This window comes from Podarcis liolepis (assembly GCF_965112155.1).
Source record: "Podarcis liolepis genome assembly, chromosome: 12".
Classification (NCBI taxonomy): Eukaryota; Metazoa; Chordata; class Lepidosauria; order Squamata; family Lacertidae; genus Podarcis; species Podarcis liolepis.
Window position 1 is genome coordinate 48,017,405 of NC_139563.1, and position 13,921 is coordinate 48,031,325.

The 13,921-nt window shown below is 44.4% G+C and overlaps 1 protein-coding gene and 1 long non-coding RNA gene across 11 annotated transcripts in view; one reads left to right on the forward strand and one right to left on the reverse strand.

The window, feature by feature from the left end:
* The window catches only part of TMEM108 (transmembrane protein 108), a 185,466-nt gene extending 172,091 nt beyond the window's left edge, over positions 1-13,375 (forward strand). For all 5 annotated transcript variants that reach the window (XM_083468390.1, XM_083468394.1, XM_083468391.1 and 2 more), the window contains 2 exons: positions 10,534-10,688; positions 13,022-13,375. In XM_083468390.1, the coding sequence (XP_083324516.1) occupies positions 10,534-10,688; positions 13,022-13,144 (278 nt within the window). In that variant the 3' untranslated portion in view covers positions 13,145-13,375. The remainder of the gene's footprint in view (positions 1-10,533; positions 10,689-13,021) is intronic.
* The window catches only part of LOC310690010, a 34,579-nt gene continuing 23,665 nt past the window's right edge, over positions 3,008-13,921 (reverse strand). For 5 of the 6 annotated variants that reach the window (XR_014517770.1, XR_014517771.1, XR_014517772.1 and 2 more), the window contains 2 exons: positions 4,858-5,018; positions 3,008-3,693 (listed from right to left, as the gene is read on the reverse strand). This is a non-coding gene — a long non-coding RNA (uncharacterized lncRNA). Of the gene's footprint in view, positions 3,694-4,857; positions 5,019-7,352; positions 7,472-13,921 lie in introns of all 6 variants that reach the window. The other variant, XR_014517775.1, reaches the window with a different exon arrangement.

The following is a 13,921-nucleotide window of genomic DNA, read 5'->3' on the forward strand; positions in this document are numbered from 1 at the left end:
ATATTACTTCATGGGAGTTAATTATAGCTAGTACTAGTCCATCAGGGGAGATTAAGGGATTTGGTTGTGGAGATACTTGAAGCACTGCAATTTCAGTTCTCCCACACCAAGGTGAATAGCAGGCTGTGGAATTCCCTATAAATGGCTGCTGGGATTTCAGTATCAATTGTCAACTCCTCCCAAGTCGTAACATCATGGAGTGTGATCAGGGCTGGGGTGACTGAAAAAGATGGAACATGCAGTGATGTCTGGCCTTGCAGATACAATTAGTTTGTACGACTACCTTCAGCAAGACTGAGAGGTTGCCAGGATGGACTGAAACAGTGATCTACCTCTTCTGCGGCATAGCTTCATAGCAGGGATGGAAACATAGATAAGTGGCAGAGCACAGTAAGCTCTACCTGTTTGTCTCATTCTGTGTGGCTGATGAGGCAGCCACATCCTGCTCACTTTATGTGAGAGGAATTGCCAGTGGCAGAAAACTCTTAAGAGGTGGTAGTAGTCTAGACAAATATGTGCCATGCTTAGTTCACTTTTGGATCAAGAGGCAACCATGTCAGATCACAAAACAGTCTCAATATAATGCCAATAGCTGAATGGTCCAGAAGTATTAACTCAAAAATTTAAAAGTCCACAATTCTCTTTGTACAAGCCTAAGCTGCTCTTTGGCTTCTGGCCCATTCATAGTCCTTGAAGGATTTGGGTAGCGGTTCAAATGCTTCCCAACCTCTCTTGTCCAGATAACAATGGGACAAAAGAATACGCCATGGACAGCAATGTTTTTTGTGTCAGTTCAACTTTTTTAAAAGCTCTTTTCTGTCTCCATCCTGTAAATGGCTTTTTGGGCCAGATGTTGCGGTATTAACATATTTCTCAAGTCAGCAGCTGGACTGTTCTATTTGACTTTGTTTCCCTGAACAGTTCGTTCTCTCACGAGCTACACCCTTCCTGTCCAATTGTAATTCAGGGGATGGAACGCTTCGCAAGGCAGGTGCCATGCATGGTGCCGCATCAGGATAATAAGATAATGACAATAATCATAGTATAATCTTTCCTTGGCTCTGCTAACTCTGCAGGCTGCTTCCCCATCATCTCCCAAGTTGAAAGGCATGCATTACATACCAGATGCGGTACAAATGCCCACCCCGACAAGTCACTTTTCTTGTCATGGTAATGTGAAATAAATTACTTGCTCCCCCTGATGGACAGACCAGTTGCAGCTCCCTTGTACATGATCCCAAGGCAGAATGCTTTGGTTTTCCTGAAAATATGTTCTTGCCAAAAGAGTGCAATTTCATATTCAGCATCGCAGCACAGCTGCAGCTGTAGGCTCCAAGGCAGATCACCTGACAAATGGGTCATGTAACTAGGGAGGTTGCTGCCACCTTCAGGACACAAGGCAAATAGAGTCAACCTTTTGTCTGACCAATTTGCAGGTTTATTGTTGCGCACATTTTTTATTTTTAAAGTCAACGGGGTTGCTACCAGTCAACACGTTAATGGCACAGGAAGCAAAACATGACACAGTAAACTTCAGTTTATTTGACTGGCAGGCAGTACATCAAATACAGTACAGGATTATTGTGACAACCACAATGAAAAGTAGACATATAGGTGCACAAATGGTACACAGCTGTGCAACTGTGCAGTTAAGGAATTCTTAGACCCTGAACTTAATTATTGGAAGAGGAGCATTTAGATATCAATGTGTTAGTACTTTATGTACTTCAAACTGATAAGACAGCCTTGCTGTATCTGGGGACTTTCATTCTGCTGTGCAGGACCCTCGACTGATTCATTGTTACATCCTCATGTTTATATCCCACCTCTCTTCCAAGGAGTGTCTTCCTCTTTCCATTTTTCCTTGACTATAACCCTATGGGGTAACAGTGTGCCTAAGACAATCCAGTGCAAGCGTGCCACCTTGCACAGCTTCACGGCATGTGGTCACGCCTAGGGTGGGCTGACATCACTCGTGCACGCCCCACGGCTTGCACGTGACACAAGAATGCCCCACAACATGTGCACATGGCCACCAGGGAATTATGAGAGGGCCCAACCACCCCCTTGGAAATTTGGTTCCCCCTCCCGGCCCCCGCTAGTTGGTGCGCCTGATTCACAGCTAAGCAAAGGTTTGAACTCAGGTCTCTCAGGTCTATACCACACTCTCAGCACTATACCACAATGACGTGTCTCAAATTCCTGCCCTGGTGATGCCAGTGGTTGTGATTCAAATGGAGTCCCTCATTGTTTTGATATTTTAAGACTGCAAGATAAAATTTCCTAGGAAACATGCCTGCCCAGATATGGAAAGTCAACATTTTACTGACTGGTAGCCTTAGAATTTCCATAGTTTGGTTGGGTTTAGCATTTTGCTAGTTATCCAACTGGGTCTGGCTCCTACAATAGTTTATCCAGGTGCCCCTGTTCATGTTCTGCTTCTTGTCCTGGTGCTTTTTTAAAAGCTCACACAATTGAGAATAATACCACGTAGCCATTCTCTAATCAAATTACCGTATTTTTCGCCCTATAAGACGCACTTTTTCCCCTCCAAAAATGAAGGGGAAATGTGTGTGCGTCCTATGGGGCGAATGCAGGCTTTCGCTGAAGCCTGGAGAGCGAGGGGGGTCGGTGCGCACCGACCCCTCTCGCTCTCCAGGCTTCAGGAAGCTATCCGCTAGCTGTGGGAGACCCAGCTCTCCCACGGCTAGCGGACTGCTTGCCGGCACCCAGATGTTTGGGGCGCGCTTGAGCTCCGCACGCCCCAAGCTTCGGGATTAGCGCAGCGCTCCACTAGCCCTGGGAGAGCCCCGCAAATCTCCCACGGCTAGCAGAGACCTTGCCGGCACCCAGAAGCTTGGGGCGCGCTGAGCTCCGCACGCCCCAAGCTTCGGGATTAGCGCAGCGCACCTGGGGGGAATAATTTTCCCCCCTTTATTTCCCCCCAAAAAAACTAGGTGCGTCCTATGGGCCGGTGCATCCTATGGGGCGAAAAATATGGTAAAGGGTTCTGGCAGCCATATTTCCACTTCAAAAGAAATGTGGCTAATCTTCCCATCACAAGGAAGTGATGGGGAGTGTGGGATTAACTGAACAGTGAAATTTTGTATCAGTATAAAGCATACAGAAATCAGGAAGGTGGAGGTTTTTTGCACAGTGTTCAGCATAAGTCCCCATATCCATAAATGTAACCAAAGAATGGAGTTTCAGAAGAAGCATTTTCCAGGGTTAAAAGAGCACAGGGGGAGGTACAACCATCCACAGGAATTCTCTCTTTTCAGAGCAAAATCTACAGAGTCCCAGCCAAATCATGAGAGCAGCCAAATTGTGAGAGACCACATCACGCAAAGCACATATTCAGCTCATTATTGTACGCTCAGGCCAGCTGGTTTGGCCAGCCAGGGAATGAAGAAGTAGTTCCCAAAATCTGTGTGGTTTTGACCAATGCATTAGGAAGTACAGAGAAACCCTGGAAAATGTGTCCTCTATTTAACTAGTACTTACTGTACATGCTCAGCAGAGAAGTGCTTAAACCATAAAAATGCATTTTCATCTTGTCACAATTCCAGTGGGTTTTATGTCCTCCTTGCTGCCTTGAGTCATTTGGGGAAGAGGGAGAATTTGTAACATGAAGTAGCAAAATGTTCAGCACAATCACTTTGAAAAACTTCTCCAAGCTCTTGGAATCCAGACCTTTTAAGGAAAAAAGAAAAGAAACCTATTGCTGCAATTAAAGGCTGGTGTGATGAAAAAGAGGAGGATGGGAAAGCTGTGACTTCAATTCATGACTGAATTAATTTACCCATTACTGTTCATGTGAAATGGAGGCCAGCTTGGAGTGTGGAAGTATCAGTAGAATACCAAAGATGCATGTGGCGTGTTCCCTTGGATCCTGTTCTAGCTCATACAGTGGTACCTCTGGTTATGAACTTAATCCGTTCCGGAGGTTCGTTTGTAACCCGAAACCGCTTGTAACATGAGGCGTGCTTTCGGTAATGGAGCCTCCCGCTGCTGCCGGCATGCAACTTCCACTCGCATCCCAGGCTAAAGGTCACAACGGGAGCATCTACTTCCGGGTTAGCAGAGCTCGTAACCCGCAGCGTTCGCAAGGGGGACGGTACGTAACACGAGGTTCCACTGTATTTCACATCCTCAGAACACTTGAGTGCTCCTCCTGCTTTTATTAACTCAGTATATCAGCAATTGGTTAAGTTATGTTTGGGTTTTGGATTCCTCACCACCACCATTGAAATTCAGGAGAAGCGTCTGGCCCTTCTTAGCATCTGAAGGATAAGCCTTGCCACTGAGATAGGCTGCAGGTGAAGATCACCATTACAGTACAGCTTTAGTATGGTGTCTTTGCATGGATTGCCTTCTACGCAACCCTGTGCTTTCCCTATCCAACTCACTTTGCAAGCCTATTTTTTCGGAGATAGATCCATTCTGCTCAATGGGGCTTACTCCCTAGTAAGTTTGCTTAGGATTATAATTTAGACATATGGTCCTGTTTATGTCCCCCCCCCCCCAAGCAAGACATGTTTAACCTTATTTGACGCTCACACTCACTTAGCGTGCATTTGCACTTTGGCTCACAGGTCAGCAGTGCTCCTTTTAAGTGGTGAATGCAGTTTAGATGTGCTTTGACACTGTAATGAAAGTCAGGCTGCCTCAAATTGAAGTGTATTGCTGCAGAACCTGGAAGCAGCTTTTACACTTATCTAATTCTCCACACCACATTAGCGCTTCCTATAGGAGAGGTCTGTAGCAGCTGCTTTCATATCAGCCAGCATGATCCATATCAATGGAGGAAGTGTAAATCAGCTACTTTGACATTCTGCAGATTGCTGTCCAACTTACCTGGCTGTCCTAGAAACGCTGATGTAGGAAGACCCAGAGCCATCACGCTAAGTGGATTCAGCTCTTCAGGAGTGAGCCAATTCCTGGTCACTCAGGTGTCTCTCCAGTGATTTCTTGGGGACCACCAAGCAGAAGTCTTTCTCAGCCCTGCCACTTTAAATCTGTAATTGGAGAAGCCCAGAATTACATTCTTAGCCATGGTGCAAAGCATGTGGTCTGCCACTGAGCTGTGGTCTCTCCTTTGAAAGACTGGAACCTTATATTGGGAATTTCCATTGGTTTGAAACATCCAAGCCTGTAGTATTATGCAGCTCTGTACCATTTACATTAAAATCACTTTCCATTTGGAAACCCTGCATGGTAAATTACTGGTCATCTAACCCCAACTAACCAATATGAACCCCACACATGCAACTTTCATACTTTTAAGTTTGGGGTTCATGTTTACTGCCATTCCACTTGAGAATAAAAAACAAAGCAATCACTGTGGCTTAGATGCAACAAATCTGTCTTTCCGGCCCACCAGAGGCAAACCTGATGCTTTTCTGGCAACATAATTTGACGAACATCAAACCTAACATTTCCCAAAGGCTTACGCAGATTTAGCTGCAAAACCTCCACCCACCGTAACACAAGCCCTGTAATTAAGTATCTAAGCCATTCAGAATGGTCTGTCTAGGTGAAAGTACTTTCAGATGCCCTTCCCCCTCCAAACCCTCCACCTCTGCCTAATATAGGGATTCTTTGAGGGCAGAAGAAGGCACACAAATCATCTATACTAATAGTGATCTGAATTCTCAGAGTACTGTTGTTTATGAACCCAAAACTGCACCATCTACAAAAGGCAAGCTATGGCTGTGCACTACTGGCACACAGAAGAGTTTGAAGGGACATGAGGGTCATTTAGTCCAATCCCGTGCAATGCACGGTAAGTGACTTGAGCAGATGGGTGTGACTTAGCACAGTGGTTTATGAAGATGGGGATTGACCTCGGGCCAGTCATTCTCTCTCTCAGTATAACCTGCCCCACATGATTGCTAGAATAACATGGGGAAGGGGAGACCCATGTAAGCTGCCTTGATCTCCTTGGAGCAAAGGAAAGATGTAGTTAAAAGGGCATTTCCTAAGAACCCCGGGCTGTCATTCCAAATATTGTTGATCCTGACTCAACAGCAACCGCATAAATAAGCTCTGAAAGAAGATCAATTCTAGGGGATGAATTCTTCTCTAAGTGGGCACTTACGTACCAAGTGCTTTTCATTGCCACCGTGGGACTTCTTGCCTACACATCTGTTTGTTTGCTTGGGGACTAAGATTTGTACAGTAGGAATTAAATGAATGGCACCAGATAAATGGAACCAAAGAGCCCGTCTTAAGCATTGTGGTAGGCGTATAATAGCCTGCAATTTTGAATGTGACAGGAGTAATAACTATATTTCTATTAATTCAACAAAGAGATTTGTAGCAGACACACACCTTTTCCTTTGAATAAAGCAGGAACTAAATCAACTGTTCTGATTAACAGCCTCCCCTCCCCCCCCGCAGTGCTCCCTGTTACTTTAAACAGAACTCTGACCCCCTATGCACTGGTAAAACGTCCATAATTTATATTGTGAGGTGGGAAACGTTCATTTGAATCCCTGATGAGCAGTGGGGTATAGTGGTTATTAGTCCCAGACTAAGACCTGGTAGCCCGGAATTCAAATCCCAACTCAACTACAAAGTTCATGAGGTGGCCTTTGGCCAATTGTCACTTCTCGGCCTAGCCTACCTCAGAGGGTTGTTTGTGAGGATAAAATGGGTAGCTCCTTGTGAGAAAGGTGGGCTAAAAATGCTATGCATAGATACAAAGAAACCTCCTAGCACATGTAGTCCAGCATCCTGTTCTCACAGTGGCCAACTAAATGCCTATGGGAAGGTCACAAGCGGAACCTAGTGTGCAACAAGACTTATTTGCAGTGGCTTTAGTTGTCAAACTATTCAAAGGGTCTTTGGCCTACCAGCATTTGCTTCCTCCCACCTCACCAGCCAATATTTTTCTAATAATAATAATAATAATAATAATAATAATAATAATAATAAATTTATTTATATCCCGCCGAACCCGGGCTCAGAGAGGCTAACAACAGTAAAATGATACAACATTCTAAAATCATTTCATTATAAAATCATTTCATTATAAAATTTACAAATCTAAGATAAAAAGTATGGCTCTTGGGTAGTTCTTGAATTGTTTTCCTTGGACTAAGAAGCTCCTAGAGAGAAAGGAATGTGCCTTTTTCACAGGGTCTGTTTAGTCTGCCCATGTAACTAACAGCTTAGCTGTTGGATATGCATCAAGAATAGATGTGTTTTATATTCTGTGGACCCGTCCCTAAAGCTGGTTTTTTTACCACATCTTTTCTTTGAAAGAGCAAGTATGTGGTATAATGGTTAGAGCATTGGGCTAAGCCAAGCGGGGTGGGGGTGGGGGCGGTACTTGGGTTCAACTTTACCTTCAGCCTTGAAGCTCACTGAGAAATTTTGGGCCAGTCACTGTCTCTGAGCCTAACCTACTTCACTGGGCTGTTGGGAAGGTAAAAGGAGGTGGGAAAATCATGAATGCTACTTTGAGCTTCTTGAACGAAAGACAGAATATAAATGTAAATAAAAAGCTTTCATAATCACTATTTTAGATAATTGGTGTACACAACAATGCAGAGTTATGGTTCAAAAGTTTCCCCGGAGTAAGCACTTCTGTTTGAAGGCTCTCCTCCCAGAATTCAACCCATTATTTCCCAGGCTAATAGAGACCCTGCAATTTGGTTGCATAAGTGGGAAACTAGAGTAACATAGGGGTCACCAACTTGGCACCTGTGGGTGCTCATGCGCCCAGAGGCCATCACTGGCACCCACAGGGTCCAACTGAAATCAGGCTTGTAAGAAGCATTCTCTTGCAGCCATTAGACATAGGGTCACATTCACACCATACATTTAAAGCGCATGGCTTTCCCTGCAAAGAACCCTGGGGGCTGTAGTTTAAGGGCGAAAGGAATTGTAGCTCTTCGGGGGATAAACTGTAGCTCCCAGGATTCTTTGCAGGGAAACCCTGTGCTGTAAAGGTAAAGAGACCCCTGACCATTAGGTCCAGTCGTGGACAACTCTGGGATTGCAGCGCTCATCTCGCTTTATTGACAGAGGGAGCCGGCGTACAGCTTCTGGGTCATGTGGCCAGCATGATTAAGCTGCTTCTGGTGAACCAGAGCAGCGTACAGAAACGCCGTTTACCTTCCCGCCGGAGCGGTACCTATTTATCTACTTGCACTTTGACGTGCTTTCGAACTGCTAGGTTGGCAGGAACAGGGACCGAGCGATAGGAGCTCACCCCATCACAGGGAATTGAACTGCCAACCTTCTGATTGGCAAGTCCTAGACTCTGTGGTTTAACCCACAGTGCCACCCGCGTCCCAACCCTGTGCTTTACATGGGCATTAATTTGACTTTAAATGTATGGTGTGGGTGCGACGTAGTGCCCACGACAGCTTCTCCTATTTGCATGTGCCTAGAGGCCCACTGATTGTTATAACCAGTAACAAAGGAGAAGGTCACAGTGGTGTTTAAACTTCACTAGATGCAGAAATGTCTTGCCAGTATCGCCCAACAGGAAACAAGCCTCGAGACTTTTAGCAGCAATAGCTGCTTCCTGTGCCCGTGCTAGTATGCTAGCGTTGATTTATTTATCAAAGGAGCCCTGGGCAGCAAACATATCTATAATAAACAATACAATGAAAAATAAAATAAAAACCTATTTGAAACATTTAAAAGCTGTCAACGCAACATCTAAAAACAGTGAAGCACAATCAAACATGCAACCGGTTGTGTGACTGACTTGGCCTGCCGAAACAGCAACATTATCACCAGGCATTTCAAAGAATCCAATGATGGCACTTGCCTAGGGAGTTCCAAAGCACAGGTGCTGCCACACTAAAGGCATGACACCTGATGAACATCACAGGAAGACAGTAGGCAGGGCAGAGATTTAATATTGTGCAGCTAACATGCAGTTCCTACCCATATGATTTCCCACAGCTACGCAATGCAAAAGAGGATGACTAGCCTAGCGAAGTGATTATGACTGGCTTAGATGAAATTGCCCAGATTTTGAAGCTTTTTCAGTGGTAATAAGAAGATAAGACATCTCTTGATCCAAATCAAAACAGATACGATTATGCTTGCACTCTCTCTCTCAGTATTTTGTGTTAAGGATGGAGCCTGCTGTGAGACCTGATTATAGTGGCCCTGCTGGTAATATTAACTCAAGGCTTAGCCTTGGCTGTGTGCTGTGTTATCCAGAGAATCGTAGATGCTTATGAAATTAGAATGGAACACGTGACCTCTGATACTACTAAGACTGAGAGCGGATTTTGGCCAAGCATTACACAGCAGGTACATGAAGCAGCCCAACAGATTTCTAATGAAAAGCAGCTACGGAAAGGAATGGTGAGGAGGGAGGAGAGGCAGCTTAACCCCACTCCCCACTTGCATCCCGCCTTGCCAGCTGCTTTTCCACCAGTGGGTGGGGAGAGTTACGTATTTTCTTCCCACAGCTGGAAAAACAGCTGCACTGAATTTCAAACAGAAAAATGGCTGGAGGAGAAAGGCTTTAAGTAATCTTTTCCCTCCTTCCACCATTAAAGTTATAATATAAATTCTACATATTACACTGGTGTTTCTCAAACTTGGGTCCCCAGCTGTTGTTGGACTAAAACGCCCATCATCCCTAGCTAACATGACCAGTGATCAGGGATGATGGGAGCTGTAGTCCAACAACAGCTGGGGACCCAAGTTTGAAAAACACCATTACTCTGTTTTTGAGTGTATTTCCTGGAAACAAGCTGGAACAAGAGCAGTACACACTGGTCTCTTTGGACTACAGAAACAGTGTCGAGCATTGTCAGCAGTTTGCTTCATTACAAACAACACACCTTGGATAAATACTCCACTGTATGTTTCCAAAGCCACTGATTCAGAAGGCAGGAAGGGAACAAGCAATTGTGTGTTTTGGTCTGGCCCATCCAGGCCAGCATCCTCTTCTCCCAGTGGCCAACCAGATGCCTATGGGAAGCCCAAAAGGAGGACCTGAGCACAACAGCAGTCTTCTCACCTGTGTACTCCGTAACTGGCATTCAAAAGCATACTGCCTCCAACAGGGGAGGTAGAATATAGCCTTGTCTTCCATGAATCTGCCTCTTCTAAAGCCATCCAAGTTGGTGTCTAACTACCTGTTCTGGGATGGAATTCCACTAAGTGCTGCATGAAGAAGCACTTCATTTTTTTCTGTCCTGAATCAGAGAACTGTGCTTTTGTCCTTCCTGGGAGCTTCCCAAAGGCATCTAGTTGGGTCACTGTGAGAAGCAGGGTGTGGTGGCCTAGATTGCTCTGACTTCTTATATTCTTACATCTCTTTGATTCAGAACATGAAAACATTAGGTGGTCTTGCATGGTGTTCTTAATTCATCAAATGTTGCATCTTCCAGTGGTACATGAACCACAATGTGAACTTTTCATAGATCTGTGCATGCAACCCACAGACAGTGGGGGGTAATCTATTACAATATACAGTCTATTACGCAAGCCACCACCAACTAATTTCCCATTGTTGCACAAGCACACTCTCAAACATGTTTGTGTTAACAGCTGTCCTGCTCACCATCTGCTGCATGCGGAGAAAGAAGAAGACATCAAACCCAGAAACCAACCTGAGCTATTGGAACAATGCTATCACTATGGACTACTTCAACAGGCATGCTGTAGAATTACCCAGAGAGATACAGTCCCTTGAAACCTCAGAGGTAAGATCTGAACTCTGTTGGCAGTGAACCTCCCAGGTAGTTCATATCAACAAGCGGATTTTAGCCACTCTGCTTGGCTCTCACACATAGCGTTGTGAACTCACAGGGCCCTAATGATAGGAGAGGTAACTGGGAGAACTTTCCCTTTTAAGCGGTTCTGAAAGGCACATGGACCCCCTCAGATGCTACTCTTTGCAAACATGCCTTCTTGGCTTCCATGCACATAGTGTCTGGCTTCCCATTTCTGTTGATGCCCCTCCTGTTACCAGCATATAGACTCCTCCTGGACCAAGACAGGGTGGCCTTGTGTCCTACTTTACAGAGGAGAGTACTTGACTCAAAGAGCTGAGTCCAAATCCTTTTAAGAGTAAAGAACAAATGGAGACCAGGGGCCTTGAAGTGACCCATCTGAGCTGGTACACCTGGTCACATCTTTCTCACTATATTGAGAGGAATTGTGTTTCTATTCAAATGGTAGTAATTGCTTCTAAATTTGCATCTCATTCAATTTGTACACCACTTTTCCACAAGAAAAATATATATGCTCAAAGCGGCATGCTACAAAGAAACAGGTGTGCATCTCAAGCAAATGCCACAAAAAATTACATAATGACACAGCAAAACAATGGCAAATATAATAGCATTCCAAAAAAACACATTTCAATTCTACCCATATACAGTGGTACCTCGCAAGACGAATGCCTCGCAAGACAAAAAACTCGCTAGACGAAAGGTTTTTCCTTTTTCGATTTGCCTCGCAAGACGAATTTCCCTATGGGCTTGCTTCGCAAGACGAAAACGTCTCGCGACTTTTTTTTCTTTGTCTAAAAACAAAGACATGTTTTGTTTATAAAGTTAATTTATTTTCCCTTAAATTTTTGAACTGCTCTTTACAGTATGTGTGACTTTAAAGAGCAGTTAATAAACTGTTGTTGTACCAAATTTGGCTTTGTTTGGACTTTTTTTGACCATAGGAACGCATTAATTGATTTTCAATGCATTCCTATGGAATTTCGTGATTCGCAAGACGAAAAATTCGCTAGACGACAAAAATTGCGGAACGAATTAATTTCGTCTTGCGGGGCACCACTGTAACAGTATTACTTAAACAACACCCAGCATCCAATAGCAAAAACAAGGGAGCGTCACAGTTTCCCCTTGGTCCTAGAAACACGCCTCCCGCGAGGGTGCCACAGTCCCTCTCCTGCAGCAGCTTCTTACAAGGCTTCCAAGGGCAAAGGGTGGGGTAGCTGGAAACCCCCCTCCCATTATGTTGCTCCTATATATATAGTAGCATATGCAAATAAATGTCCTCTTTGGCCCTCTTTTTGGGTGCATAAATGGCTACCCTCACACCAAGGGGTGTTTTGCCCCAGCCCCACTGACTTCTCTGTCCCAATTCCGTTAGCCATCTCAATTTACCCAGTTTCATTCTTATCTTCTCCACACCGTCCAAACCACCTTCTCTCTCAGATTTTCCCTACAGCCCCATCTCTCTCTTTATACAGGGATGGAGAACCTGTGGTCCTCAAGTTGTTAGAGCACCACAGGTTCCCAATCTTTGCTCTATGTATCTATCCCCTCCCCCATCTTTTCTTTTGGTTTCCAGTTTCTCCACACTTCCCTCAAGTTCTGTTTCTCAGTTGATAACCTGCTCGGTCTTTTTTTTGTTTGTTTCAGCCACTATCCTGCCATTAAGCTTTCCTGCCTCCTTCCCATCAGGCTTCCCTACCCAGCCCCTGCTATCCCAATCTCTATGTGAGGGTTTCCACACTTGCTTCCCAGAAGCTGGGCTATTTATGAACAATTTGCTGTTGAGAGATTTTTCAGCTGCTAGAATGTTCACAAAAAGTCACAGCTGATTCCATCACCTAGCATGGATGATCCACCAAACCAATTATACAATTCCACATTTTTCAAATGAACAAAGCTGGAATGGGGAACCTGTAGCACACCAGATCTTTTTTGGACTACAACTCCCATCATCCCTGACCTTTGGCCAAGTTGCATGGGGCTAATGTGAGCTGGAGAACTGCAACATCTGGAAAGTCACAGGCCTCCAATTCTTAGTATAAAGGAACCACCTTTCTCTAAGGGGACACTGACGTTTCTGTCTCACCCTACTGCTTTTAGCTCAGACCAGTGAATCATGCGTATTACATTTTTTAAAGCTTTGCTTTGGCCATACTGAACCATTGGTTGAGTGGATACTGGATATTCTTCAAGACTTTGTCCTGCCAGTGCAAATTCTACCATGTTGACTGTCCCTTATTGTGTTTCTGAAGCTTAATATTTTCTTCCCTTTCTCTCCCCTGACCCCTTTTTCCCTGTAGGACCACCTGTCTGAGCCGCGCTCCCCAGCTAATGGTGATTACAGGGACACCGGCATGGTCCTTGTTAACCCTTTCTGTCAAGAAACGCTATTTGCAGGACATGAGCAAGTGTCTGAAATATGACTTGTACTTGCAGTCCAATCTCCATTGTCTCCAAAATCTATATATAAATCTATATATATATATAAATATATATATTATAAATATAACCTTTGTGTAACCTTGAATTATGAGCAACCTTTTGAGCTTCCCCCCACCCCACAAGAATTATCAACCTCTTTTTTATAAGTGTGATTAAAAACTTTACAGACCAAACTCCAGCTTTATAAAATAAAAGTGATTTCTAAGCAAAAACGCCTGCTGAACCAGTTCCTTTTGTCGCCTTTGCTAGATGCTTTTAATTTGTACTCCACTTGCATGTAACCAAGCGAGGGTTTTTTTTATCACATCATTCTCTGTTCCCTTCTCTCCTCCCTTTCACAAGATTGAGCAAGCGCAGGAGCCTTTGCTGATATACTAGGCTATAGCCTAGCATTCTTTTGGGTTGAGCCATGGAACAAAAAATACAGCTATCCCTCTTCCACAAAAACATTGTGCTGTGACTAAACTGCGTGCTGACAGAGCATTCTCTGAGCATTAAGGGATTGGCTGACAAGCCAGGCAAGACTCCACGCTCTGCCATATAGGCAAATAGGCAGCCAGGCTCAGAGAATATTTGTGGCATTCCACTTGGTGAGCCTCTAACAGCGTCGCTCGGTGGAATTGTTATGCCAGCCTTCCCAACAGCTTCCAAAACCCAATTTTTATTTGGCTCTGATTCTAAATCAGCTTTTAGTTACATCTTGCTGGACGTTTTGTGTTGTTACAGATTTTAAGCTAATTTTATCATGTTCTTTAGAG